The following is a 25,266-nucleotide window of genomic DNA, read 5'->3' on the forward strand; positions in this document are numbered from 1 at the left end:
GGGCGCAGTGGCTTATACCTGTAATCCCAGCACTTTGGGAGGCCGAGGCGGGCAGATCACCTGAGGTCAGGAGTTTGAGACCAGCCTGCCCAAGATGGTGAAACTCCATCTCTACTAAAAAGACAAAATTAGCCAGGTGTGGTGGCACATGCCTATAATCTCAGCTACTAGGGAGGCTGAGGCAGAATAATTGCTTGAATCCAGGAGGTGGAGGTTGCAGTGAGCCAGGAATGAACCATTGCACTCCAGCCTGCCTGGGCAACAAGAGTGAGACTCCATCTCAAAAAAAAAAAAAAACCCCAAAAAACCAAAAAAACAAACAAACAACAACAACAAAAAGATTAAGAAGAACTACATTAAAAGTGTATCCAGCAGAGTTGAAAAAATCACTTATAATTCTCTGACACAAAACAGTGAGTGATCCAAAGATATGATGGGTACAATTATATACCTTGTGATTTAGCATCCCATTTCCTTCTTTTTCCTTTTTATTTAAAATAAATAGAGGCTGGGCGTGGTAGCTTATGCCTGTAAGCCTCCTCATCCCAACACTTTGGGAGGCCAAGGCAGGCAGATCACCTGAGGTCAGGAGTTCGAGACCAGCCTGACCAATATAGTGAAATCCCATCTCTACTAAAATACAAAAAATTAGCTGGGCGTGGTGGTGCACACCTGTAGTCCCAGCTGCCTGGGAGGCTGAGGCATGAGAATTGCTCGAATCTGGGAGGCAGAGGTTGTAGTTAGCTGAGATCATGCCACTGCACTCCAGCCTGGGTGACACAGCAAGACTCTTGTCTCCAAAAAAAAAAAAAAAAAAAAGAGATGGGGTGTCATTGTGTTGCCCAGGCTGGTCTGGAACTCCTGGGCTCCAGTGATCCTCCCACCTCAGCCTGCCAAAATGCTGGGATTACAGATGTGAGCCACCCACCCTGCTTGGCCTAGCATCCCATTTCTAATGGTATATAATAGAGAAGTGCTCAACTGGGCAGCTGGACTTATTCACTTTTCTATACCCTTCCTTCCTCCATTCGTTAAACTGTAAGATCAGTGTAGGGAAGAATTAAAGTATTTTATAATCAGACATATAGAAGAAGGGACTTGATTATTTACTGACAACAACATTCATATCATAAACATTTTAAAAATAAATGGACACTGACACAGAAAAAGGAGAAAAGAGGCGTCAGGAGCAATGGCTCACTGCGCCTGTAATCCCAACACTTTGGGAGGCCAAGGTGGGAGGATCATTTGAGCCCAGGAGTTTGAGATGAGTCTAGGCAAGATACTGAGACCTCATTTCTACAAAAAAATCAAAAAAGCTAGCTGGGTGTGGTGGCACACGCCTGTGGTCCCAGCTACCCAGGAGGCTGAGGTAGCAGGATGGCTTCAGTCCAGGAGGTTGAGGCTGCAGTGAGCCATGATCACGCCACTGCACTCCAGCCTGGGTAAAAGAGCAAGACCCTGTTTCACACATACACACACACACACACACACAAGAAAGAAAGAAAAGAAAAGAAAAAGAAAGAAAGAAAAGAAAAAGAAAGAAACAAAAGAAGAAGAAAGAGAAAGAAAGAAAAGAAAAAGGAGAAAAGAATAATCTTCAGAGAATAGCAGTTTCTAAACATCATCTCTGTGAAAGATACGGCTCTTCATGGCCTCACCTCCTTTCAGTGCTTCAGAAGCCATACCTTTCCCACCTGACAAAAATATACCAGTTGGGCCTCCAGAAATGTGCCTTCTCTAGAAGCTGGGAAAAGAATATTTTGAAACACTAGCCACCTTCCTCCAACTCCCCACCCCTGATATGGCCTTTACCTTCCACAGGGGAGGTTTTCAGTCTACTGCAGAGATTCTGTACACCTCCATAGTGGACGTTAATCTGGGTCAGAGCATCCCTCGAACGCAGCTCCATGAGCTTCCTCAGTTCCATTACTGTGCAGCCAAAGTCCCCTTCACGGCTCTCGGCCATCGAGTTGGCAGGCAAGACACGGTCTGATGGGTTCGTCATTTTGCTTGTTGTTACCAAGCCCCTCAACCAGAGAAGATGTAGTGTTTCCCTTCAACTGACCAGTGTCTCCTGCCTTCCTGTCTCAACTTCTTCCTACTTCTTGCTTCTCTGGGGGCCCAGTGAGGGAACAGATCGAATGTATCTTGTGCAATAAGCTCCCGAGTAGCTGTCCGAAGTCTAGATCCTTTCTTCTGTATGAAATCTGGCAGCGAGAGGAGGAAGAGGATGGGGGAACTGAGTGGAAGGTGGACTCCGTGTCACGTTGATTGGTGTCCCCAGGTGGTGATGATAGTGGTTGTCCAGGATAGGTAGGTTCCTAGCTTAGACCAACTTGCCCAGATGAAAGTGTAAACAGGATGTGCATGTTACCATGGCAGCAACCTTAGCAACAACCAGCAACTGTAGTGGTAGAGAGGCATCAGGAGGAGGAAAAGGAGAGCTTCCTGGATACTGATGACAACTGGATCTCTGCAATAAAGGTTCAAAGATAGACAAAAAGAAACCATTAGAGCAGCCATGAGTATCCAGCATCTGCAAGGGCAAGAGGTACCCAGTCTAAGCACAAGGGTTTAAGTGACAGTTGAGGTCTGAGCTAAACTGATAGCTGAGGCCTGAGCTTAGGGAGCTGACTCAGGAGAAGCCCGTTCCTCCCTGGGAGGCCCCCGCAGACTGCAAACCCCAATGTAGAGGAGTAATTTCAATATACCCTAGTCTTTACATCTCACCTCTCCCAACCAAGCAACATAAAACCCACAGCTTCAGAAACTTGGAAATAAATGGTTACAACCTCTAATGGCTCTAGTGTTTTCCCTGTCTATTTGAGGGACCTGTGACAGGATACTTTAGTCTGACATTATCTATAAAAGATGAGAAGAGGTCAGAAAAAGGAGTTCAGATCTAAGTGATCTGAATGGTTGCCTGTCAGTCGGCCTACCTTTCCCACACCCCACACTCTTCCCACTCCCAACACACACATTTACACACAAGGAAGACAACCTGATAGAAGATGTCAAAATCCTCCAAAGCCCCTTAGAGTACTCAGCTTCCAGGTGTATGGAAATTCTGTAGCCTGTTGCAGGTGTCAACCTGGCAGGCACCAAGTTTTGGTCTTGAGGCTAAGCTCCACCCTACTCCAATAGGCTTTTGGGGAGAAGAGGAGAGTAAAATGCTTTGTCAGTTGGCGATACAGGGTGAACTTTTTTTTTTTTTTTTTTTTTTTTTGTAAGGGGGACAGAAGGACCTCTGAGGAGGAAAGATAGGGAGTTTGAAGCCTGAGCATTAAAGTTTCTCTGGAGTGGGAGCGATAAGACACCTCTCAATTCAGATAGAGGACAGGGCCACAGCAAGGTCAGCAGGGAAGACAAGCTAGCCTGTGAGTAAGCACCAGAGTCTCACTCATCTCAATAAAGGCACCAGAGAGAGGCCAGCATTTCTCCCCTTAGAAAGATGCATTACCTCTCATGCATGCTAACTAGGGGGTGTGGTGGAGCTATGTGTAGGTGAGGATACAGAGGGCTGAAGGTGGGAAGAGAACTTATCCTGAGGCCCCTTCTCAGTTTTAAAGTGGGGCCGCTGTGTGTCATAACACTGACAGGTGTCACTGCCACACATCAGCCTTTCAAATGTGAAGGGGCTCTTAGCACAGCACCAGAACATGGGACCTCAGCCCCAGTTACATAGTCCCCACTGATGACTTCAGTTACCAGGGGGTGGCAAGGAGCTCTGGCCAACCTCTCTGTAATAAATAGATGCCACCCTTACTTCTAGAAGGTGAACAAAGAAGCACAAGAACTATCAGATAAGGGACTTGATTCTTTTATCAGTGATCTCCTCCAAAGTCACATGTAGCCAAAGTCTTTGCCAATTCCTGACAATCTTCTTCCCAGAAGCTTCCACAGGGATGCAGGTTGATTTATACTCCTCCCTCTCCCAATTTGCCCCTTGCCTCCTCTTCCTCCCATAGATTTTTAGCACTACTCTTGACTCACAAAGAGTTAAGAAAGCAGGGTTCTATTTGTTTTAAAATATCATAACCCCTTCTTATCTGGGAAATAAGAAGATCCACAAAGAACCTGAGGCAATATGTCAAACTCCCTTCATTCAGACTGGTGTAGGAACAGGCAGGACCACAGAGTTTTCACCCCAGTTCAGCTTCTCCAAGCCTGGAAGAAATGGGAAGAGCTCTAGCAGCAAGAAACCCATCTTGACCCTCAAGTAGAACTCTTTCACCTTTCAAGAGGATGTTGGGAACAATGCTGATAGTGTTGAACTAGGAATCAGAGGATTTTACCTTTTCTGTCTTCACCCACTACAATGTTTGCTCCAGGAAGATAGGGATGTTACTTAGCCTTTTCAGGACTCGGTTCCTTCCACCTTTAGTTGGGTAGAAAATGGGCCCTGTCTTTTCGCACCACCCTAAGAAAGTGATAAAGGAATGGAATTATAGAAATAGTCCTTGGAAATCTTAGATGAAAGCTGTCCAGTGTGCAGAATAGGACACTTAAGTGATGGGAGAAAGCCTAATTTGATCTTAATGAACTTTTGTTATCAAGCCCTTTAAGTAGAAGAAAAATAAGCTCCATGTGCCCTTCCATCTTTCCTTGCCAGGGAACCCCCCACTGCACAAAAAGAATGGAATATTCTAGGGCAGCTTCATTAACAAAAACCATTAGCTAGGTTATAACCATTAGCAGTAACCACGAGCATATAGGTTCTTGAGTCTCCTGAGAATTAGAAAAGACAGTCTGAGTCAGAATTCCTTCCTTATTTTTTCTGAGAAAGAGTCTCACTCTGTCACCCAGGCTGGAATGCAGTGGCACGATCTTGGCTCACTGCAATTTCCACCTCCCAGGTTCAAGTGATTCTCCTGCCTCAGCTTCCTGAGTAACTGGGATTACAGGCACCCACCACCATGCCCAGCTCATTTTTTGTGCTTTTTTGTTTGTTTTTGAGATGGAGTCTTGCTCTGTTGCCAGGATGGAGTGCAGTGACGTGATCTCAGCTCATTGCAACCTCCACCTCCTGGGTTCAAGTGATTCTCCTGCCTCAGCCTCCCAAGTAGCTGGGACTACAGTTGCATGCCACCATGCCCAGCTAATTTTTGTATTTTAGTAGAGATGGCGTTTCACCATGTTGGCCAGGATGGTCTCGATCTCTTGACCTTGTGATCCACCTGCCTCAGCCTCCTAAAGTGCTGGGATTACAGGGGTGAGCCACTGCGCCCAGCCAATTTTTTGTATTTTTAGTAGAGATGGGGATTCACTCTGTTGGCCAGGCGGGTCTGGAATTCCTGACCTCAAGTGATCTTCCTACCTCAGCCTCCCAAAGTGCTAGAATTACAGACATGAGCTACCACACCTGGCAGAATTCCTTCCTTACTTTGAACCTCTTTTCAGAGTACCAAAGAGGAGAGATTCTTCCACTTCCACAGGCAACTGATGGAAAAGGTTATGTAAGATTAGAACACATGGGGCTGAAGAACACATGTGGAAAAGAATGAAAAGGTTTGTTTGCCTCAGGCTGATCTAGAGAAACACACAGTAGGTCAAGCACTAAGCTGCTGGCACAAAGTCCAAAGGGCAGTGCAGAGTTGGAGCCCGAGGTTTAAGGTGGGATCTCTATAATATTAGGAAGAATATCATGATGTCCGCACTTCTGAGTTTTGAGCTCTCTGGAGTATGAGCTCTCTGCAGCTGCTGAGCTTGCCTGGCCCCTAATCTGCCAAAGAATAATCTGAAGGTGCTCACACCATCTCAGCATCAAATGCGCTGCTCAGACACCTGGAAGGTACTACCTCTTGTCAGGTAAGGGTTAGTCATTCGGCTTGGGGCGTTCTGAGTAAGGTATGTGCTCCCTCCTCTTTTCTAGTATTTTGCAAGCCTAAGAGATGATAGGATAGAAGAGCGAACTCTCTCATCTCTTCCTCCTAGGGCAAGAAATTACAATGCTTTACATGATCATTAAGACAACATTTTACTTTTTTCCTCCTAAAGTCCTAGAACATCTGTTCTATAATTTGTAGATGACATGTGAAAGCATTGGTCATATCAATTCTAGCTAGGACAGCTGTGACCCTCACCTTACAAATGAAGATACAAAGGTCCAGGGAGATAAAAAAGTGGTTTGGTCTTAACAACTCAGTGGTCTTGACTGCCTGGTGCTCTTTTTGTTACACTTTACTCCTTTCTCTTGAGCCTAAACCTCCTCATTTTCTGGCAAACTTCTAAGAGGCCCTCTAAAAGGCAGGCATCTGCCAGGTGCAGTGGCTCCTGCCTGTAATCCCAGCACTTTGGAAGGCTGAGGTGGGAGAATCACTTGAACTCAGGAGTTCGAGACCAGCCTAGATAACATGGTGAAACCCTGTCTCTACAAAAAATACAAAAAGTAGCTGGGCATGATGGTGCACGCCTGTGGTCTTAGCAAGTTGGGAGGCTGAGGTGGGAGGGTCATTTGAGCCCAGGAGGTGGAAGTTGCAGTGTGCAGTGAGCTGTATTCATATCACTTAATTTCAGCCTGGGCAAACCGAGTGGGACCCTGACTTCCAAAAAAAAAAAAAAAAAAAAAAAAGCCTCTAGAAATGAGGAGCTGCCAGAGACAAGAACCTTATGTTCTAAGTCACCAAACTGTAAACACTAATCAGACACACTTTCCTCCAATTTTGTCCAAGGAATCTTTCACTCTTAGCTTTCCCAGGGTGCTAAAGAAGAAATACATCCCCAAACTATGAGGAAAAAGAATGACACCTCGTATAGGTTATAGAGTGGGTATATTTGAAAATATGAAAGGAACTCACCCCGAGTCTCCCCGCTACTAAATGCTCCTATCGAATGTGATATGATGCATAAAAATGGGAGAAAAGAAACAGGAGGGGCCAGGGGCTAGGGCTTCAGGCTGCCGCAGCACTGCAGATAGACCTGCCTGGAATAACAAGAGGCTCTGGTCCACTCTGGCCTCTGGGCTACAGGCTGGGTCTGTTCAGAGGAGCAGACACTTCCCTGCCCTGCCCTACTCTGTCCTCCCCAGTGGGCTGAGAGCCTCTATTCAGGAGCAAGCTGGTAGCACTTGGAGACACTCTGGCAGGGGTGCCAGCATCCCTGCCAGGCATGACTTTAGGGGTGAGGAAGGGCAGACCTCTGGAGAGGGGAAGCAGCCTGGTCCCACTTTAGAATGCACCCAACTACAATATAAAACCTGCTTCAGGGCCGGGTGCGGTGGCTCATGCCTATAATCTCAGCACTTTGGCAGGCTGAGGCAGTTGGAGCAACTGAGATCAGGAGTTTGAGAGTAGCCTGGCCAACAAGGAGAAACGCTGTCTCTACTAAAAATAGAAAAAATCAGCTGGGTGTGGTGGTGAATGCCTATAATCCCAACTACTTGGGAGGCTGAGACAGGATAATCCCTTGAACCTGGGAGGCGGAGGTTACATTGAGCCAAGATTGTGCCACTGCATTCCAGCCTGGGCGACAGCGAGACTCTGCTTCAGAAAACACACACACACACACACACACACACACACACACACGCTTTAGGAGCCCCTCAGAAAATCTGTAGTCTTTTTTTCTGACTTAGAATCAGTGTCCCTCATTCCAAGTGAGGCTCTACTTCTCCCTATACTCAGGAACAGGGATGTGGGATTGGAGAGGTTGGAAGGGAGGGAAAAAAGATTTGTTGAGCACCTTCCATGTGCTAGGGGCCATCCTAGGGACTTGATATGAAAATGAGAAATTATATATATACCCCTATGTATTAGGTAGTGCCTGGTATAGTGGCTGGTCCACACACTGTAGCTATTATCAGTCTTACATATACTGTTTCACTGAATTCTCACCAACAACCCTATAAGAAGGACCTCTCATCTTATAGCAGGGAAATATAGATTCAGAGAGCCAGGATTTGTGCCCTAATCTGAATCCAAAGCCACCTTGCCTCAAGTACGAGAACAATGATATAAAAAAATGGAAACAAAGCTATGAACTTACTTCCTAAACCTTGAAAAGAAGGCTCACATAAACCCATCTGTCCCTTGTTCCTGACACCTAAAAGGCTCTGAAATAGGTCAGGGAAATATCTACCTCTTGTGAACTTTATGGGAAGGCATAAAGATAGACCCAAAGCTTTTTGGGAGCAGATACCCTCTGCTCCCCTTTTTCTTCCCCTCCCCTCACTCCACCCCCACCCCAAGCCAGAGAGCACTGGGCTCTAGATTGCTGTGAGTCCAAGCATATCCAATTCCCGCCTGGAGAGCCCAGCAGTGGGGATGAGGGCTTCCTCCACTCAGTCATCTCATGCCCTTGGCCTTGCTCCCCATGGTGATCTGGGAGAAGCACAGAGGGAGATCCTGCTCTGCGTTCTCTGTCTTTTTTCCAGCAGGGCTGTTTCCTGTGTACCACCTGGGAGGGTTTAAGCTCTACTCCTCTCTGGCACTCTGACACTTCCAAAAGGACCGTGCCCTATCAAGAAAGCTGGCAAGAACCTGACTACGGTAGGCTGCCTAGCCTAAAACATCCCTGGCTAGCCCTTCTCTCCAGAGGTGTGAGTCTCGGGCAGAGGCTGTTCTGCCCGCCTCCTCATCACAGGCTCCTTATTTCCATGACCCAGATTCTAGTTCACCCTGGCCACTTCCCATCCCTCAGATCTGACAGCCATCCTCATCACAATCCTGGGTTCTTCCTTCCCTCCCCAAGTCTGCCCTGCCCTAATTGCTCCTTAAATGCCAACTGGTTTGCAGAAGCAGACCAGAGCACATGCCCTCCTTCAGCCTACTGAAGCCCTTTGGAGGCATGGGAACAAGGTCAGAGGCAGCATGTGTTGGCTAAAGTTCAGGTGGTGGGTGGCACTACTTGTCATCATCATCCAACAGCCACATCCAACCCAGGAAGCCAGGTGAGGGCGGGTACACCAAGCCAGGCCTCTGGCCTCACCATGGGATAGTATACCATGGCCTGGTCAGGGAATCTGATGCTAATTTTCAGCTAACCCCTAGAACTTAGCCTCCTGGGGGTGGGGTACTCCCATCCTGAAGTTCTGGGTTCTGGTTCATGTCTCCTTTGCTCTTCCCTCTCCCTCCTCTAGTCCTTCCAGGTTGCTGATCTCTGCTTCCAGTCATCTCAGGACAGCCCCCTTTCCCAGACACCCAAGGAAAGCCCACATCCTTTTAGTCTTTGAGAAAACAGATTTGAGAGGATGTCATTCGCAGGTTCAGTTCTCTCCTTCTGAAGATAGAACACCACTTCCTGGTTAGGATGTGGTATCCATGGACCTCCCTCACTTACTTTCCCCTCTCCAAGTCTGCTACTCTGACAGCACCTTCTTCAATTCCACCGCAAAAACGTAGTGCTAAAGTCAAAGCATCTATCCGGAGAAAAAGTGTCACTCCTAGCCCCTGGGTCTCAGGAATCCAGAATTCATCCCTCCTCCCCAGAACCACCTGGTACTTTTTGGTCAAACTACATCTGTGCATGCTGTGGACCCAGTCATCTAGTCCTGGCTACATCTTCCAAAGAAATTCTCGTCCAGGGCCTGGAGGGGGCATGTGCAAGGATGTTCACTGGAGCATTATCTATGGCGATCTGAGATCCAAAAAATAAAAACACTTCTCAGTCTTGGAGTGGCTGTGTTGTCTAGGATATGCCGTGTAGTGACAATGGTGGCAAAACTTACCAGTTCTGGCCAGATGCCTTCAGAAGGCAGGGAGAAGTTAGGATCCACAGATAGCAAAAGCTTTCTCCAAACAGCGATACCAAGAATGGACCCAAGGTTGACAGCCTGATCCTGATCACCTGGTCTGCTAAGATCCAACCCATGTCACAGGCTCTAAGAACCACCAAGATGAAGACAGAAGGCTCCAGGGCATGGGCAGGGAAACAGTGTGGTGGGAGGAAGCAGGAATGTGCCTGGGAGGGTACTGCTGTCCCCCTGACCCCTGTCCACTGGCTCCATCTTGAAATGGCATCAATATTATCAAGAAGAGGCCAGTGGCTCATGCCTGTAATCCCAGCACTTTGGGAGGCCGAGGTGGGCAGATCACCTGAGGTTAGGAGTTTGAGACCAGCATGGCCAACATGGCGAAACTCCATCTCTACTAAAAATACAAAAATTCCATCCTGGCTAACATGGTGAAACCCCATCTCTACTAAAAATACAAAAGATTAGCCAGGTGTGGTGGCACATGCCTGTAGTCCCAGCTACTCAGGAGGCTGAGGCAACAGAGTTGCTTGAACCCGGGAGGTGGAGACTGCAGTGAGCCAAGACCGCACCATTGCACTCCAGCCTGGACAGAGTGAGACCCCATCTCAAAAAAAAAGAAAAAAGAAAAAAAAATTAGCCAGGTGTGGTGTTACATGCCTGTGATCCCAGCTGCACGGAAGACTGAGGCAGGAGAATCGCTTGAACCTGGGAGGCAGGGGTTGCAGCGAGCTGAGATCGCACCACTGCACTCCAGTCTGGGTAACAGAGTGAAACTCCATCTCAAAAAAAAATTTATCAAGACGAAGAAGGGCAGTCCCTCAGGCCCAGAGCCTTGGAAAAGCCAACCCCTTTCAAATTGTGTGAGTCACACTGGCCTGGGTCACCTCTGTGTCCTCCAATGACTCAGAGGGTGTATGGGGTGGAGGTAGGGGTGTTCACAGCAAGCTAGAGCTCAAAAAAATGTAGAGGATGAAACAGCAGCACTCACCATTTCCTTCAGTTGTTTAAGGAGGACAAGAGCCACCTTCAGGTGGAAGTGACAACGCCATCTGGAAGGTCTGTTGTTTAACAAAAGGGGTACTGGCAGCCTCTCCTGACCCCGTTCACTCAGGATAAGAGTTAGCAAGGATAACTGCTTCTCACTCCTCAGAGCTGCGGCAGGAAGCTTCTAGGCCACAGACAGGACGCAGCCCTCCGGCAGCAGCATTCAAGTATTTCGTATATGTACTCCCTTGGACTACATAGACTGTCTGTCTTGGGGCTGCTGTGGCTTTCCATATTCTGGTTTCAAGGGAACAAAGGGGCTTTTTAGCAGCTGGATCGGATCCTAGGTTATTTTTAGAAACGAATTTCAGCAGAATCATGTTATGCTCATGGAGAGGGGTCATCTCCCTGGGCTACTGGGTCGGGACCTGGTTGTTCCCAGGCTTCAGGTTCTGGTGGAGCCCTCAGGACAAGGGGGAAGAAGCTGCCTGGCCACAGACTGAGGAGGCCACATCTCATCCACCAAAAGGGAGCACCAGGGGCAGCTGCTCTGCCCCCAGGCATTCAGCAGGAGAGGATGCAAAACAACATTCCTGTGGCCCAGACACTAGTCAGCATGTCCCATACTGGTCATCAGGCCTGGCTGCTCCCATTTCCTTTCTCTCCTCTGACAGTCTCACCTGTACAGAGTACAGAGAACCTCCCATCCCCACTTTACCTATTCCAGCCTTCTCTGGGCCGGTTTCCTGGAAGTCACAGGCACAGCGAGGGCTCCATGCTGAAAAGACAGTGCTTATTTAAAAAGGGGGCCAGGAACGATCCCTAATAACCTGCCACCCCTCTGCGCCTGTTTTACTCTTTCTTGTTCACACATTGCACAGACAGGATTCCTTCAGTCAGCCTCGGGCTTTGGAAAGTGGACTGATCATGCTTTCTTGCACTTGAGTAATGCTTTCGAGCCGTGGTTCTCAAACTCAGAGTGAGCACAAGGATCTCCTGGAGAACTGGGGCAAACCTGTTGGCCCCCTCCCTGCCAACTCCTGAGTTTCTGGTGCAGAAGAACGGAGATGAGACCTGGGAAGGTGCATTCCTAACAAGTTCCTTAACAGGGTGAGCGGTTGCTTCTGGTCTGGGGACCACACTTTGAAAATGCTGCAAGGTTCCAAAGCATTTCCATGAACCCCTTCAGCTCCAGGCTGACATGGGAAGGCACCGGAAGGTCTTGCCATGTATCTCCTTCGCTCTTCCCTCTCCCTCCGCTAGTCCTTCCGGGTTGCTAATCTCTGCTTCCATTCATCTCCAGACAGCCCCCTTTCCCAGATAGAGCCCCGAAAAAGCCCACTTTTTTCAGTCTTTGAGAAAACAGACTTGAAAGGATGTCACTCAACAGGCTACAACAGAAGCCAAAGTCTATTTGAAAAGTTAAAACAAGCCACCTCGTGAGGTTCAGAGAGACACCCAGGCCCCTTTCAGGTTCCAGTGGAGCAAATGCCCTCCCAGCCCTGTCTTCTATCTCCACAGGAGATGAGCTATGCTGGGGCCCATACACAGGTGAGGGGAAAACGAAGACAAAAGACACTGGCTGCTCACTTTGGCTCCCAAAACATTACTGCCCCGGTCGCCTCTGGAACCCAGGGTGCCTTTCCCCTGCCCACGGTTCCACAAGAAGTGCCAGACCCACCGCCTCCATAACACCTCTCAGGGAGTACCTGCCTGCTGCTCCGAGGCCAGGCCGGCCAGCAGCAGCTGCTGGTTTCCAGGCCAGTTGACAGGCTGTTATAAACAGTCGCTTTAGGTTGCTATGGCAAAGCGAGTGTGCAGCCCAGAGACGGCAAAGCTATTTATGTGCCTGTAATGGCAGAGTGGTCTGTTTTTTATTATTTTACTTTTAAAGTTTTCCTTTCCCAACCCCCTAAATCAGCTTAAAAAAAAAAAGAGCCACCACAACTTTCTCAGGAACAAAAAGAGGATAGCCAGAAAATAGAGCCTATGACTTGAGCCAGGAAGGGGAAGATGGAAGCAAGGAGTATGGGAGAGCTCCCTTCCAAAAGGGAATGTGTGGCCTCTGGCCACACAGGCCTCTAATCACTTAGGAACCAAAGCCCTGCCTCTGGCTCAGCTCCTCAAGGAGAAATGCTAAACCCCAGGGTCTTCTCACCTCACTGCACTTATATTACTGAGAAGAGACAAAGCCACTTGGTCTTCTTGCTCTAACAGCAGCACTCCTCCATTCCCCCAGCCCCCACCAGCTGCCAGTATCAAGGGAGGAAGATGCGGAGGATTCACCAGGGGTGGTGGGAGGAGAGCTTCGAAGCCCCCACCCCTCCCCCCAGGCAAGGAGCCTGCTCACTCTAGCTGGAGGGTTGCAGGGAACCACCTCTAAAGGTGCCTCTGAGGAGACACATGTTTCCTCCACTTCTACAGAGAACTTTCATCCAATCCTTTCTCCTTAGCTTTGGGGTGAAGGGTTACTTCTGCACAGAAAGACTCAAGATTTTAGTCAAGGTGGTGAGGACCCTTAGCACCACAGAGTTGGAGTCAGCATGCGAGGTTCAGATGCTGATGGATGAGTAACAGTGCGGCTGATTCCTTCCTAGACACATATGTCTCAGGCACCAGAGACATGGGAAAGGTTTTTGGCCGAGGAGTGTTAAGGAGTGATCAGAGGTCAGTCTGCATCTATTGGATGGAAGCACTATGGCCCTCTGCCTTGACTCCCTCAACCAAAACTAAAATAGCAAGGAAGAAAAGAAATAACGGCCATAGATGGTTCAAGATGGGCAGGAGAGGCAGGCACAGTGGCTCACGCCTATAACCCCAGCTCTTTGGGAGGCTGAGGAGGGAGGATTGCTTGAACTCAGGAGTTTGAGTTCAGCCTTGGCAACACAGCGAGACCTATTTTTTAAAATCTAAACAAAATAAAGAAAAAAAATGAAGGTCAAGAAAGTGGGAGTGACAAGTCCATGTGGTAATTAATCACAGGCATGCACACACTCACACACAACTGAGCTGAAAGAGTGAACTGACTAATAAATATGCTATAGGTTGTCGATCACTAAACAGCATGTGAGTAAGAGAAAGAGTCACCTTTCAGAAACAGCTAGTTGGAATATAAAGATGCTGCAGGAATTTATCAATCCCTTTTCTCCACCTTATTCCAGCTTCTTTTGAATGGGTATACACTTATTAGGAGATTAAAAACCTCTTACTGCTGACAGACATATTAACCAGATAAAAATAAAGTTAGGGCAGTGTTAAAAAGAACGAATAGAATAGACTGTTCCATTTCCTCCCATCTCATAAGATAACTGAATGTCTCCCAGATGCCACCATGGCTCAGAAAGGATATAGATGAGAACACTCCCCACGGGGAGGAGAGAGGGCAGGAGAAGGGGGAAGACACTGATGCTCCCATCAGGGAAGCATCCTTCTGGTGCCCCAGGAGAGGTCAAAGTCCTAACTGACAGCCCTGGTTAGCTCATAAGCTCTTGTTGGAGAAATCAGAACTTGGGATAAAAATCAGTCTTGGCAGCACCTTGAGGTCAAAAGAGCAGAGCAGGCACTATTTCTAAACCTGTCAAACCAACTATCATCAGCATCCTAGTTCCTATAGGGTAGTGAGGAAAGGGTCCAGAGATAAAAAAGATATAGTCCTGGACTGTTGGGTATAGGCTGATGGAAAGGCACTAACCAGGAATTAAGGTTCCAGATAAGCTGTGCTTCTCTTCCTAGGCTTAAGAGTATGAACTTGGCTGGGCACGGTGGCTCACACCTGTAATCTCAGCACTGTGGGAGGCCAAGGCGGGTGGATCACCTGAGGTCAGGAGTTAGAGACTAGCCTGGCCAACATGGCAAAACCCCATCTCTACCAAAAATACAAAAATTAGCCAGGTGTGGTGGCACATGCCTGTATTCCCAGCTACCTGGGAGGCTGAGGCAGGAGAATCACTTGAATCAGGGAGATGGAGGTTGCAGTGAGCTGAGATTGTGCCACTGCACTCCAGCCTGGGTGACAGAGTGAGATTCAATTTCAAAAAAAAAAAATTAAAAAATAAGAAAGAGCATGAACTCAAGCAGAGTGGCCATTACTTGGGAAGCCATAAAAAGACAAAGAGAGATGCAGACATGTTTCAGTGTCCCAAGGTAGAGTGAGCTTCCAAAACTCATGGACTAGAAAGAACATCTATTCAAAGGGCTCACATCCACAGTGATGGACACAGGGCTCATTGTTGAAAGAGACAAAGGGCAGGCAAATAGGTGACTCAGCCCCAGCTGGTCATTGTTGATGGAAGTCTCTCAGGGGAGAGAAAGTGGAGCGTATTGTGTATTTTTCTTACAAGTGAGCAGAAAGGTTGTGTCATCACCTCTTTATCCCAACCTCAGCTCCAGAGCCTGGCCTAACCTGTGTAATTAATGACTGAGCCACCTCTCTCTGTTCCATCCAGCGTGCTTCCGTTTCCAAGGGAAGGGAAAGCATGAAAGTCCCAGAAAGGGGCCGGGCATGGTGACTCACGCCTGTAAGCCCAGCGCTTTGGGAGGCTGAGGCAGGCAGATCACCTGAGGTCAGGAGTTCGAGACTAGCCTGACCAATATGGAGAAACCCCGTCTGTACAAAATATAAAAAAATTGGCCGCGTGCAGTGGCTCACGCCTGGAATCCCAGCACTCTGGGAGGCAGAGGCAGGCAGATCACGAGGTCAGGAGATCAAGACTACCCTGACTAACACGGTGAAACCCCGTCTCTACTAAAAATACAAAAAATTAGCCGTGCGTGGTGGCAGGCGCCTGTAGTCCCAGCTACTCGGGAGGCTGAGGCAGGAGAATGGCATGAACCCAGGAGGCAGAGCTTGCAATGAGCCGAAATTGCGCCACTGCACTCCAGCCTGGGCAACAGAGTGAGACTCTGTCTCAAAAAAGAAAAAGAAAAAAAAAAATTAGCTGGCGTGGTAGCACGTGCCTGTAATCCCAGATACTCTGGAGGCTGAGGCAGGAGAATCGCTTGAACCCGGGAGGCAGAGGTTGTGGTGAGCTGAGATTGCGCCATTGCCCTCCAGCCTGGGCAACAAGAGCGAGATTCCATCTCAAAAAAGACAAACAAACAAACAACAACAACAACAAAAAGTCCTGGAAAGGGATCCAGTCTCCACAGACAATCAGCAAGACCCAGGCACCATTCCTTCAGCACTTGCTCCATCTCCCCGCATTCTTTGCACCTTAAAATTGGCAGACTGAGTGAATGGTTGAGGGCACATCTCCCTTGATCTCCAGGACACAGTCAGAGAGGTTCTGGTCCAGATAGAAGGGGGATGAGCCATCACTGAAGGAATCCATCTAATCTCCAGGGAGAGGCAAAGGTGAACACAACCCAGCTGATTCTAAACTCCCATATACACTGCTTTAAACACCACTTCAACCTTCAAGGCAAAATCTTGCTGGGATGGTGGTGGGAGGTTTGTAGGAAGTAACAGAATAAGATATTTTCTGGATTATTTCACTTCTAAAGCCTTGAGCTACCAAGATCATAAGAAGAATACCTAGCACCAAACTATTTCCACGTCCCCATTTTTCTCTATACCTCATTCCCAAACTTCTAACTTTATTATCCCATACTTATGTGTATCCCTTCCCCTACCTCCTCCTCCCCAATCTGTCTGTCTATTTCAGTCTCTCTGTCTCTCTCATTCTCTTTTTCCACATCTCCAGGGACAGCCTAATTGGATGGAATTTAACTCTCCTTGCCTGGATAATTTCTGAAACCAATCAGTCCTGTCCCAGTCCACAGTGGTTCACATAGTGGAAGGAGCAGGAATGTGCTGAGAAGCAAGTCAGGTACTTGTGGGGCTGTCACAGCCAGCACCAACCCAGGGCCCATCTGTGTCACTGGGGTCACGGATGATGGGTCAAAGGCATGTGGGACCAGATTCCATGAGCCAATCTGCATTCTCCCCAATCCATCTGGAGCTTGCTTGTCTAAGTCAAACATTTATGCAGGAACTAACTACACTGGAGATAGAGATAAACAGCTAACATTGAAGACTCTAGGTAGGGGAGGGGGAGGGATAGGAGAATATTCCCATGGATTAAATACAAAAGTCAGTTACAGTAACTACAGCCTTCTAAAAAATGAAAAAACAAAACAAACCACCAAAGTCAGGATGTAGTGTGCTCAGCCAAGCTCCCAATCTAGCATAAATAGAGGAGTGGCTTGTTGAAGGAAGTGGCCAGGAGACTAGACAGATAGAAAAGGCACCTGGGGCTACAGTCCGACCCTGGCTCCTTTCAGGGTTCCCAAGGAACCTGACAACTCAAGAACTGAACACAATAAGCTAGTCCTACCCAACTACAAGCTGCAAGATGGCTCCACTGTTCCACCTCCGTTCCACTCTGAGCCTACAGAGCGTGGTGGGGAATAGACATATGGACGCTAAAATCCAACCCCTGGTGACAGGCTGCTTTCTTCTCTCTTTCCCCATCACTACACAAGGATTCGCAGAGGAGGAGTAGCATCACGCATCCTATCCAAGCAGAGTGAAACTTTCGTAGGCATCTCATGCTATTTGCCTAACATTTGCTTCTGCAGAAGATTGCCAGAGCAAGCTTCCCCCCAGTTCCTCCAGTCTAACACGCCCTGGCCAGCTGTTCCAAATTAGCAAGATCTTCATCACCAGAGAAGGATCTTTTTCAGTGTGGGGGGAGGGGGTTGCTTTCCTCCCTTTAGGGTTCCTGTCACTGGGCCCTCTCTCTGTAAGCAGCCAGATCCTCAGAGAAGCTGAGGACACGCCAGCCAGCTCTCTTCCCTCCCTCCTCCAATGGCCAGCCCAAGAAAGAGAGCTCTCCTTCATGCGGGGGAAGTCCCACGGCAGTGAGGCTATGGAAACTTTGCCGTCTAAGGCTGTGGAATTCTTCCACTGGGCTCCTGCAGTTAATCATCGCAGCTCCCTGGATTCCCAACTTTGGGCTTTAAAAGGTAGCACCCGAGCAAGAAGGACAAACATATCGAGAAGAAAGAAAAAAAAGTTGGTGTAAGCGAAAAGATAACTACCTCCAACGCTTGTCTACTGAGTAACTGAGTAATTGTGAGAAGCGGAAAGAAGAAAAGAGCACAGGAAAAATAAGTATAGACCACACTCCAGAACATCACTCCAGATTCCCAGCGAAAGCTGCCCAGATCCACTCTCTAGAACCTACACAGAACATTGCTCCTTTGCTAATGTACTTGTAGAAGGATTACCTACGGTTGCTTTGTTTGAAACTTTCTCCTCTCAGCAGATCACCGGCTTCTGTCCCCCTTTGGAAAAAAGTGCTAGAGGCCGGGCACGGTGACTCACGCCTGTAATCCCAGCATTGTGGGAGGCTGAGGTGGGCAGATTGCTTGAATCCAGGAGTTCGAGACCAGCCGGAGCAACATGGTGAAACCCCATCTCTACAAAATATACAAAAATTAGCCAGGCATGCTGGTGCACACCTACAGTCCCAGCTACTCTGAAGGCTGAGGTGGGAGGATCTCCTGAACCCTGCAGGCAGAGGTTGCCGTGAGTGGAGATGGCACCACTGCACTCCAGCCTGGATGACAAACTGAGACCCTATCTCAAAACAAAACAAAACAAAACAAAAACAGAAAGGTGCTAGAGAGCTCACAGTTGTGAGTACACAGCTCTCAAATATTAACTTCCAAGATGCTCAAGGTGGCTTCTTAGGCCAGGTTGTCATGGTTTCCAAGACCACAAATAGAAGTTTGGTTCAAAAGAAGGGCAGGAAGGCAACTGCCTTTTTCTCCCTAAGGGAATAGTTTCTAGAGCCAAGATGAAAGGGGGATATGGCAAAAGGAAGAGAAGTTTCCATAACAGGGCAAAGAAAATGGACAGTCTTGAGAGTTCAATTTTTCCTGGTGAGCATAGGGAGAGAGGCCTCATTTGTAGGATTATAAGGCCCTATTCAGAGGGTGAGATAAGCCTAGGAGGTTAATAGGAAGAGGAGTCAGCTTTCAACTATATTAAATGTCCACCCAACCAAACCTAGGAGGCAGGAAGAACAGAGGCCAAAATTAAGCTGCTTTGGGAAGGCGAAGGCCCTCCAAAGACTCTGAATTTTGCCTGCAAGAGGGCAGATGAGATAATTATCCCCAGAAGTGATGTGTGGAGGTGCTGTTTCCAGAACTGAGGCCTGCCTTGCTGTCCACCCCCTGCAGGTCCCCTGGTCAGGACTCTTTCAACTCTCATTTCAAAGGAGCCAGAGGAGGAGAACATTGTAAGAAACCAAAATGCTACCATTCCTCCTAGCAGGAGCTGTCAGCTGAGTGCGGCCACCTGGCCCAGGAATTCCCTTTCAGACTCATGGGCAGCTCTCTGCCACTTATGAGAATCCCGTTGGATGCTTCCTCCTGAGCTGGTGCCAGCTTGGAAAGGAGACAGAGTTGCTCACCGCTCTGCTATACCCAGAAGCAGCAACTGTGGCACCACTGTAGGTTAATTACCACGTATGCTCCACCACCTTCTCAAAGCAGACAGGGGCCAGGGTGGGCTGACCACAAGCTAGGAGGCAGGTCAGACCTGTCACAATTTTATCACCAGTAACAACACTAGCCAATAAGTTCCTGGTCTTTTCAGGGAGCAGGTCCCCTACTTTTCCCACCAACTACGTCAAACAAGAATCCCATAATCATAGCAATGTAGATGGAAAAGTCTAAACAAATCCCCTCATTTTACATTTAAGCACATACGAGTCAAATATTATGCTGAGCACTGGATAAAAAGGCTACACAATCTTTTTTTTTTTTTTTTTTAGATGGAGTCTAGCTCTGTCGCTGGGTTGGAGTGCACTGCTGTGATCTTGGCTCACTGCAACCTCCGCCTGCCAGGTTCAAGTGATTCTCCTGCCTCAGCCTCCTGAGTAGCTGGGACTACAGGCATGCACCACTACGCCTGGCTAATTTCTGTATTTTTAGTAGAGACAGGGTTTCATCATATTGGCCAGGCTGGTCTCGAACTCCTGACCTCATGATCCGCCTGCCTCGGCCTCCCAAAGTGTTGGGATTACAGACGTGAGCCACCGAGCCAGGCCAAGGCTATACAATCTTGATGGGAAAGCAGGACAGGGGAAGAGACATCTGAGGCAAAGAAGTCTGTATTGGGTGTCAAAGGAAGGGCAGAAACATCTCCCGTGCCTGCTTGCCTGTGCCTACCCAAAACCTCTAGGTTTTCCCCTGCCGCTAGCTTGTGGTCATCGAGCTGCTGCAGGAGAGAGCTCATCACAGCGTGGGCCCTCCCCTTCAGCCTGAGCAGAAGGGGACCTTCTCTTTCCAGAGCCGCTATATACAGTCAGGTAGCATGTGCCCTGAACATGGGCACCAGGTAAGGAGGTGGTTTGGGAGATGAAATCCACCCTAAGTTTTGCCAGATGGGCCTTGCACCTGTGGGCTATATTCACCTTTCTAAAATCTTTAAAAGTAACTTAAGGACTAGCAGGTGCAGTTAACCATCAACCTGGCATTCCCTTGGGTCACCAAATCCTGAAAAATATCTCAGGAAGAAAATCAGAAGTGAATGCAGTTTGACCTGGGGATGCACCAGAGGCAGGGCTGAAGATGCCAAAGCAGGCAGCCCTGTGGGGTCTCTGCACCCGGGCCAGGCTCCTGCCCCTCACAGCTCACAGGCTCTCCTGTGACAGTCCTTCCCAAGTAGCACCAGTGCCTCTCAGCCAACCCTCCTCCAAATCCATTCTCCCTGAGCCTTCGTTTCCTCATCTAAAAAAATGGGGATCAAAAAGTCATCTACCCCATACCAAAGTTGAAAGGATTATTACTTTTTTCATGTGCAATGGCCCTTGCCCTTGGATGAAGATCAAGTATCTTAAGAAACCATTGAACAGTAAGGCACACTGCCTCTGCCCTTCTGTCAGAGCCTCCCCGTGCCTCTGGCCACCGTGTTCCTATACTTTCCAGTCCTGGGTCTGGACCCTTGGCTCTGTGTACCAGGAGGACATTGGTACTCCCCATTCACAGACTTCTCCAGCATCTCTAATTTTTGAAGCTATATCTGTGGAATCTATCTGTCTGAGGTTCCTTTTTAAGTGGTGTCAGCAAGACTGAGTAAAAAGACAGAAAAAGTTCATGACAGTAAAAGAACTCTGTGTTAAGAACTCACATTTGGGTAATGCTTCACAGTTTTCAAAGCACTCTGACATTTGATCTTTGCGACAATCTTTTCAGCTAGACAGGACTGACAATATCGTTCTTTGACAGATTTTATAACATATGGTCTTAAAGGTGAGGTGACTCACTCAATTAAGGCCATTCAACCACAGGAAGAACATAGAAGAAGCTAAGGTTTACTCCATACTACAAGGTCCTAAGAGAAAGTGGAGAGAAGAGGCTGGGCACGGTGGCTCATGCCTGTAATCCCAGAGACTCAGGAGGCTGAGGCAGGAGGATCACTTGAGGATAGGAGTTTGAGACTAGCCTGGGCAATACAGTGAGACACCATCTCTACAAAAAATAAAAAAGTAGCTGGGCGTGGTAGCACGTGCCTGTAGTCCCCACTACTTAGGAGGCTGAGGAGGGAGGATTGCTTAAGCCCAGGAGTTTGAAGCTGCAGTAAGCTATGATCATACCACTGCACTCTAGCATGGTGACAGAACAAGACCTGGCTTAAAAAGAAAAAAAAAAAAAGAGAGAGAGAGCAGCCTGTATAAAATAGTGGGATAATTCTAGGCCCAACCCAGGACATTGGAGCTGGGGATTCGTGTCCTGATGAGCTCAGAGGATTAATACAGGTTCTCCTACTTCCTCTCAGAGGTAACAGTGAGACATGCTGAATGTACGTGTGATGTCTGTGTGTGTCATTCTTCTTGGCCATGGACACCTTGAGGGTACAGTTTGTGGTCTAGATGGAGGCGGTACACTTCCTGGTGTGGTGCTGAGGTACAAAAGGGAGGGAACAAAAAAGGGTGGAGGGATATTAGAGAAAGAAAGGAAGAGGGCTTTTTCCCTTAGGGAATTCCCAGTCCGCACAATTCTAAATAAAGAAGACAGGACACACCCATATTAAGAAGGCCTAGGATTATAGTACAGCACATCCAGAAATATTGAAGTGCATCGGGACCAGGAAAGACAAAGACTGACAAGGGGAAGAAATGCAAAAAACAAAAGCAAATACAAACCCGAAACATATAAACGGGAAACAAAATGTTGCTCTAGAGTCTTTCCACCCTTTAAAGGCCTTCAGTATTGAAAGGAGGGAATCTTTAGGGTCAACAATAGGGTCTTTCCCTAGGAAGGCAAGCAAAGGCAAGATTGTGGCCCCAGATAATCACTTCTCTCTAGCTAGCACTTCTGGGTTCAGATGATGTCACGCGCATTAAGTATTTGTCGAGAAAAGAGACCTCTGGAAGGGTAAAACCTCAGGACGGAGTTTATAAACAGCACACTCAACTCCACCTGTCTTCCACCATCTGGGAGAGTGACCCTCCTCAGTTTCCTGCTACAAAGAAAGAGCAGGCTATTCTCTTCATATTACTGCAAAGGATGATATACCCAAAAAATGTGATTAAAAAAAGGAGGGCCCCCATGGGCAGATGAATGGACAAACAAGTGTGGCACATCCATACAATGGAATGATTATTCAAGGAAGGACGTTCTGACACATGCTGCCACACGGATGAACCTTGAAGACATTATGCTAAGTGAAATAAGCCAGTTGCACACACACAAATAAATAGGGTATAATTCTATTCATATGAAGTATGTAGAATAGGCAAATTCATCGAGACAGGAAGTAGAGTGGAGGTTCCCAGGGGCTGGATGGAGTGAGGAATGGGCATTATTGTTTAATGGGTACAGAGTTTCAGTTTGGGATGAAGGAGAAGTTCTAGACATGGATGATGGTGATGGGAACCCTACACTGGGAATGTAGTTAGTACCACTGAACGGTCTACTTAAAAATGGTTAAGATAAGCTGGGTGCGGTGGCTCATGCCTGTAATCCCAACACTTTGGGAGGCTGAGGCGGGTGGATCACGAGGTCAGGAGTTCAAGAACAGCCTGGCCAATATGGTGAAATCCTGTCTCTACTAAAAATACAAAAGTTAGGCCAGGCGTGTTGGCTCACTCCTGTAATCCCAGCACTTTGGGAGGCCGAGGCGGGCAGATCACGAGGTCAAGAGATCGAGACCATCCTGGCTAACACGGTGAAACCTTGTCTCTACTGATAATAGAAAAAGAAATTAGCTGGGCATGGTGGCAGGCACCTGTAGTCCCAGCTACTAGGGAGGCTGAGGCAGGAGAATGGCATGAACCCGGGAGGCAGAGCTTGCAGTGAGCCGAGATTGTGCCACTGCACTCCAGCCTGGGCGACAGAGTGAGACTCCATCTCAAAAAAAAAAAAACATTAGCTGGGCATGGTGGAGTGTGACTGTAGTCCTAGCTGCTCGGGAGGCTGAGGCAGGAGAATCACTTGAACCTGGGAGGTGAAGGTTGCAGTGAGCCAAGATCATGCCACTGCACTTCAGCCTGGGCGACTGAGTGAGACTCTCTCAACAACAACAACAACAACAACAAAATGGTTAAGATGGTAAATTTTATGTTTTGTATATTTTATCACAGTAATAAATAAATAAATAAATAAATAAATAAATAAAAATAGGAGAAGAAAGAAGAGCAGATGGAAGACTCATGCTGGTATAGATAGGTGAGAAGGGTGGAGAAGGGAAGAGCAGAGCTAAGTTCCAGACGTGGGACCAGCAGCTGCTGTCAGCAGGGCTCAGACCCATTGTGGTAATGGAGGTGCAGGCCAGTGGGGCACAGGTCAGTCACCACAGACATGCCCAGGGCTGGGAGCCCACACAGAGCCTGGCACAACATCAAAGAACTCAAGGGACCTGGCAAAGCTGAGTGACAAGGCAAAGGGGCGGAGAAACAGACTGGGCTTTCTGAATACCATGCAGTGTGTTTGTGTGTGGTGGGGGACAACGGTGGGAGTGCACTGAGGGTGGTGGGCATAGGATAGACAAATCACCTTTTTAAAGAGCAGGAGAGAGGCATCTGTGTTCATCCTCTCCTCTCCCAAAGTCACCCTATCATCAGCTCAGAGAACACAGGCACCTGGTTAGAGCAGGTACAGCTAAGGCTTTCTTGATCCAAGACGGAGAAGTAAGTCTCCAGGCTTTTTGATCACTCTGTATTAGTATCTCATCTGATCCTCTCAACGACCTTGGGAAATGGGTCATATCACTCCCATTCTACAGAGGAGAAAACTGGCTACATAATTTGTCTAGGCTCACTCAGTAAGAAGACAAGCCAGAATCCAAACCCAACTTTGGCAGAAGCCACACTTTTTTCATAATATTGCCTTTGAGTTGCTTTCCAGACATGAGAGCTCTCCTTCTCAGTGATCATTCATCTCTTAAAGTATGGTACAGTGATTAAGAGCATAAGCTCTGTGGAGAGAGGGCCAAATCCCAGATCCACCACCACCATCACTATCCATTTGACCTTGGGAAAGTTTTTTTTTTTTTAAGACCAAGTTTCTCGTTTGTTGCCCTGGCTGGAGTGCAGTGGCGTGATCTCAGCTCACTGCAATCTCTGCCTCTTGGGTTCAAGTAATTCTCCTGCCTTGGCCTCCCAAGTAGCTGGAACTAGAGGGCCACCCCACCACGCCTGGCTAATTTTTGTATTTTTAGTAGAGAGAAGGTTTCACCATGTTGCCAGGCTGGTCTCAAATTCCTGACCTCAAGTGATCCGCCCACCTCAGCCTCCCAAAGTGCTGGGATTACAGGCATGAGGCACCGCGCCCAGTCCCCATGCTCTTCTTCTTCTTTATTTTTTTTTTTGAGACAGAGTCTCACTCTTGCTAGGCTGGAGTACAGTGGTGCAATCTTGGCTCACTGCAACCTCCGTCTCCCAGTTCAAGCGATTCTGCTGCCTCAGCCTCCCAAGTAGCTGGGACTATAGGCGCTCACTACCATGCCCAGCTAATTTTTGTATTTTCAGTAGAGACGGGGTTTCACCATGTTGGCCAGGCTGGTCTCGATCTCTTGACCTCATGCTCTGCCCACCTTGGTCTCACAAAGTGCTGGGATTACAGGTGTGAGCCACCACGCCCAGGCCTCCCCCCACCCCCCACCTCCGTTCTCTTCTTACTGCTCTCTAGGAGCCTATTCATCTGCTGTTACACTGAACTGGGACCTCATTTTTTATCTCCACCACCCCAAGTGATGCATTCTCACCCCAATGGCATGCATTCTCACAAGTTTCCAACCTACTGCCTTTTGTGATAGCTATTTTTATCCCCTTTCAAGAATTGAAGGAACTGAGACCTAAAGCCCTACAGTTAACTTGTGGCGTAACTGGACCATAAACCCAGGTCCAAAAAACCCATGTTCTTGGCTGTTACATGACGTTTTGGCATCAGAGACAAAAAATCTACCACATGGTAAAGGGGAAAGTAGCTTGGGTTGAATTTCAAATACTTGGATTGGAATCCAAGCTCTGTGACCTCGGACAAGTTTCTGTTTTTTTTTTTTTTTTTTTTTTTTTTGAGATGGCGTCTTGCTCTGCCGCCCAAGCTGGAGTGCAGTGGCATGATCTTGGCTCACT

The 25,266-nt window shown here is 48.0% G+C and overlaps 1 protein-coding gene across 9 annotated transcripts in view; it reads right to left on the minus strand.

The window, feature by feature from the left end:
- The window catches only part of ATP2B4 (ATPase plasma membrane Ca2+ transporting 4), a 114,195-nt gene that overhangs the window by 54,649 nt on the left and 34,280 nt on the right, over positions 1-25,266 (minus strand). For 8 of the 9 annotated variants that reach the window (XM_009189375.4, XM_009189368.4, XM_021928360.2 and 5 more), the window contains exon 2: positions 1,816-2,476. In XM_009189375.4, the coding sequence (XP_009187639.1) occupies positions 1,816-2,008 (193 nt within the window). In that variant the 5' untranslated portion in view covers positions 2,009-2,476. Of the gene's footprint in view, positions 1-1,815; positions 2,477-3,004; positions 3,197-25,266 lie in introns of those variants that run through there. The other variant, XM_031656816.1, reaches the window with a different exon arrangement.

Source organism: Papio anubis, chromosome 1 (assembly GCF_008728515.1).
Source record: "Papio anubis isolate 15944 chromosome 1, Panubis1.0, whole genome shotgun sequence".
Lineage (NCBI taxonomy): Eukaryota > Metazoa > Chordata > Mammalia > Primates > Cercopithecidae > Papio > Papio anubis.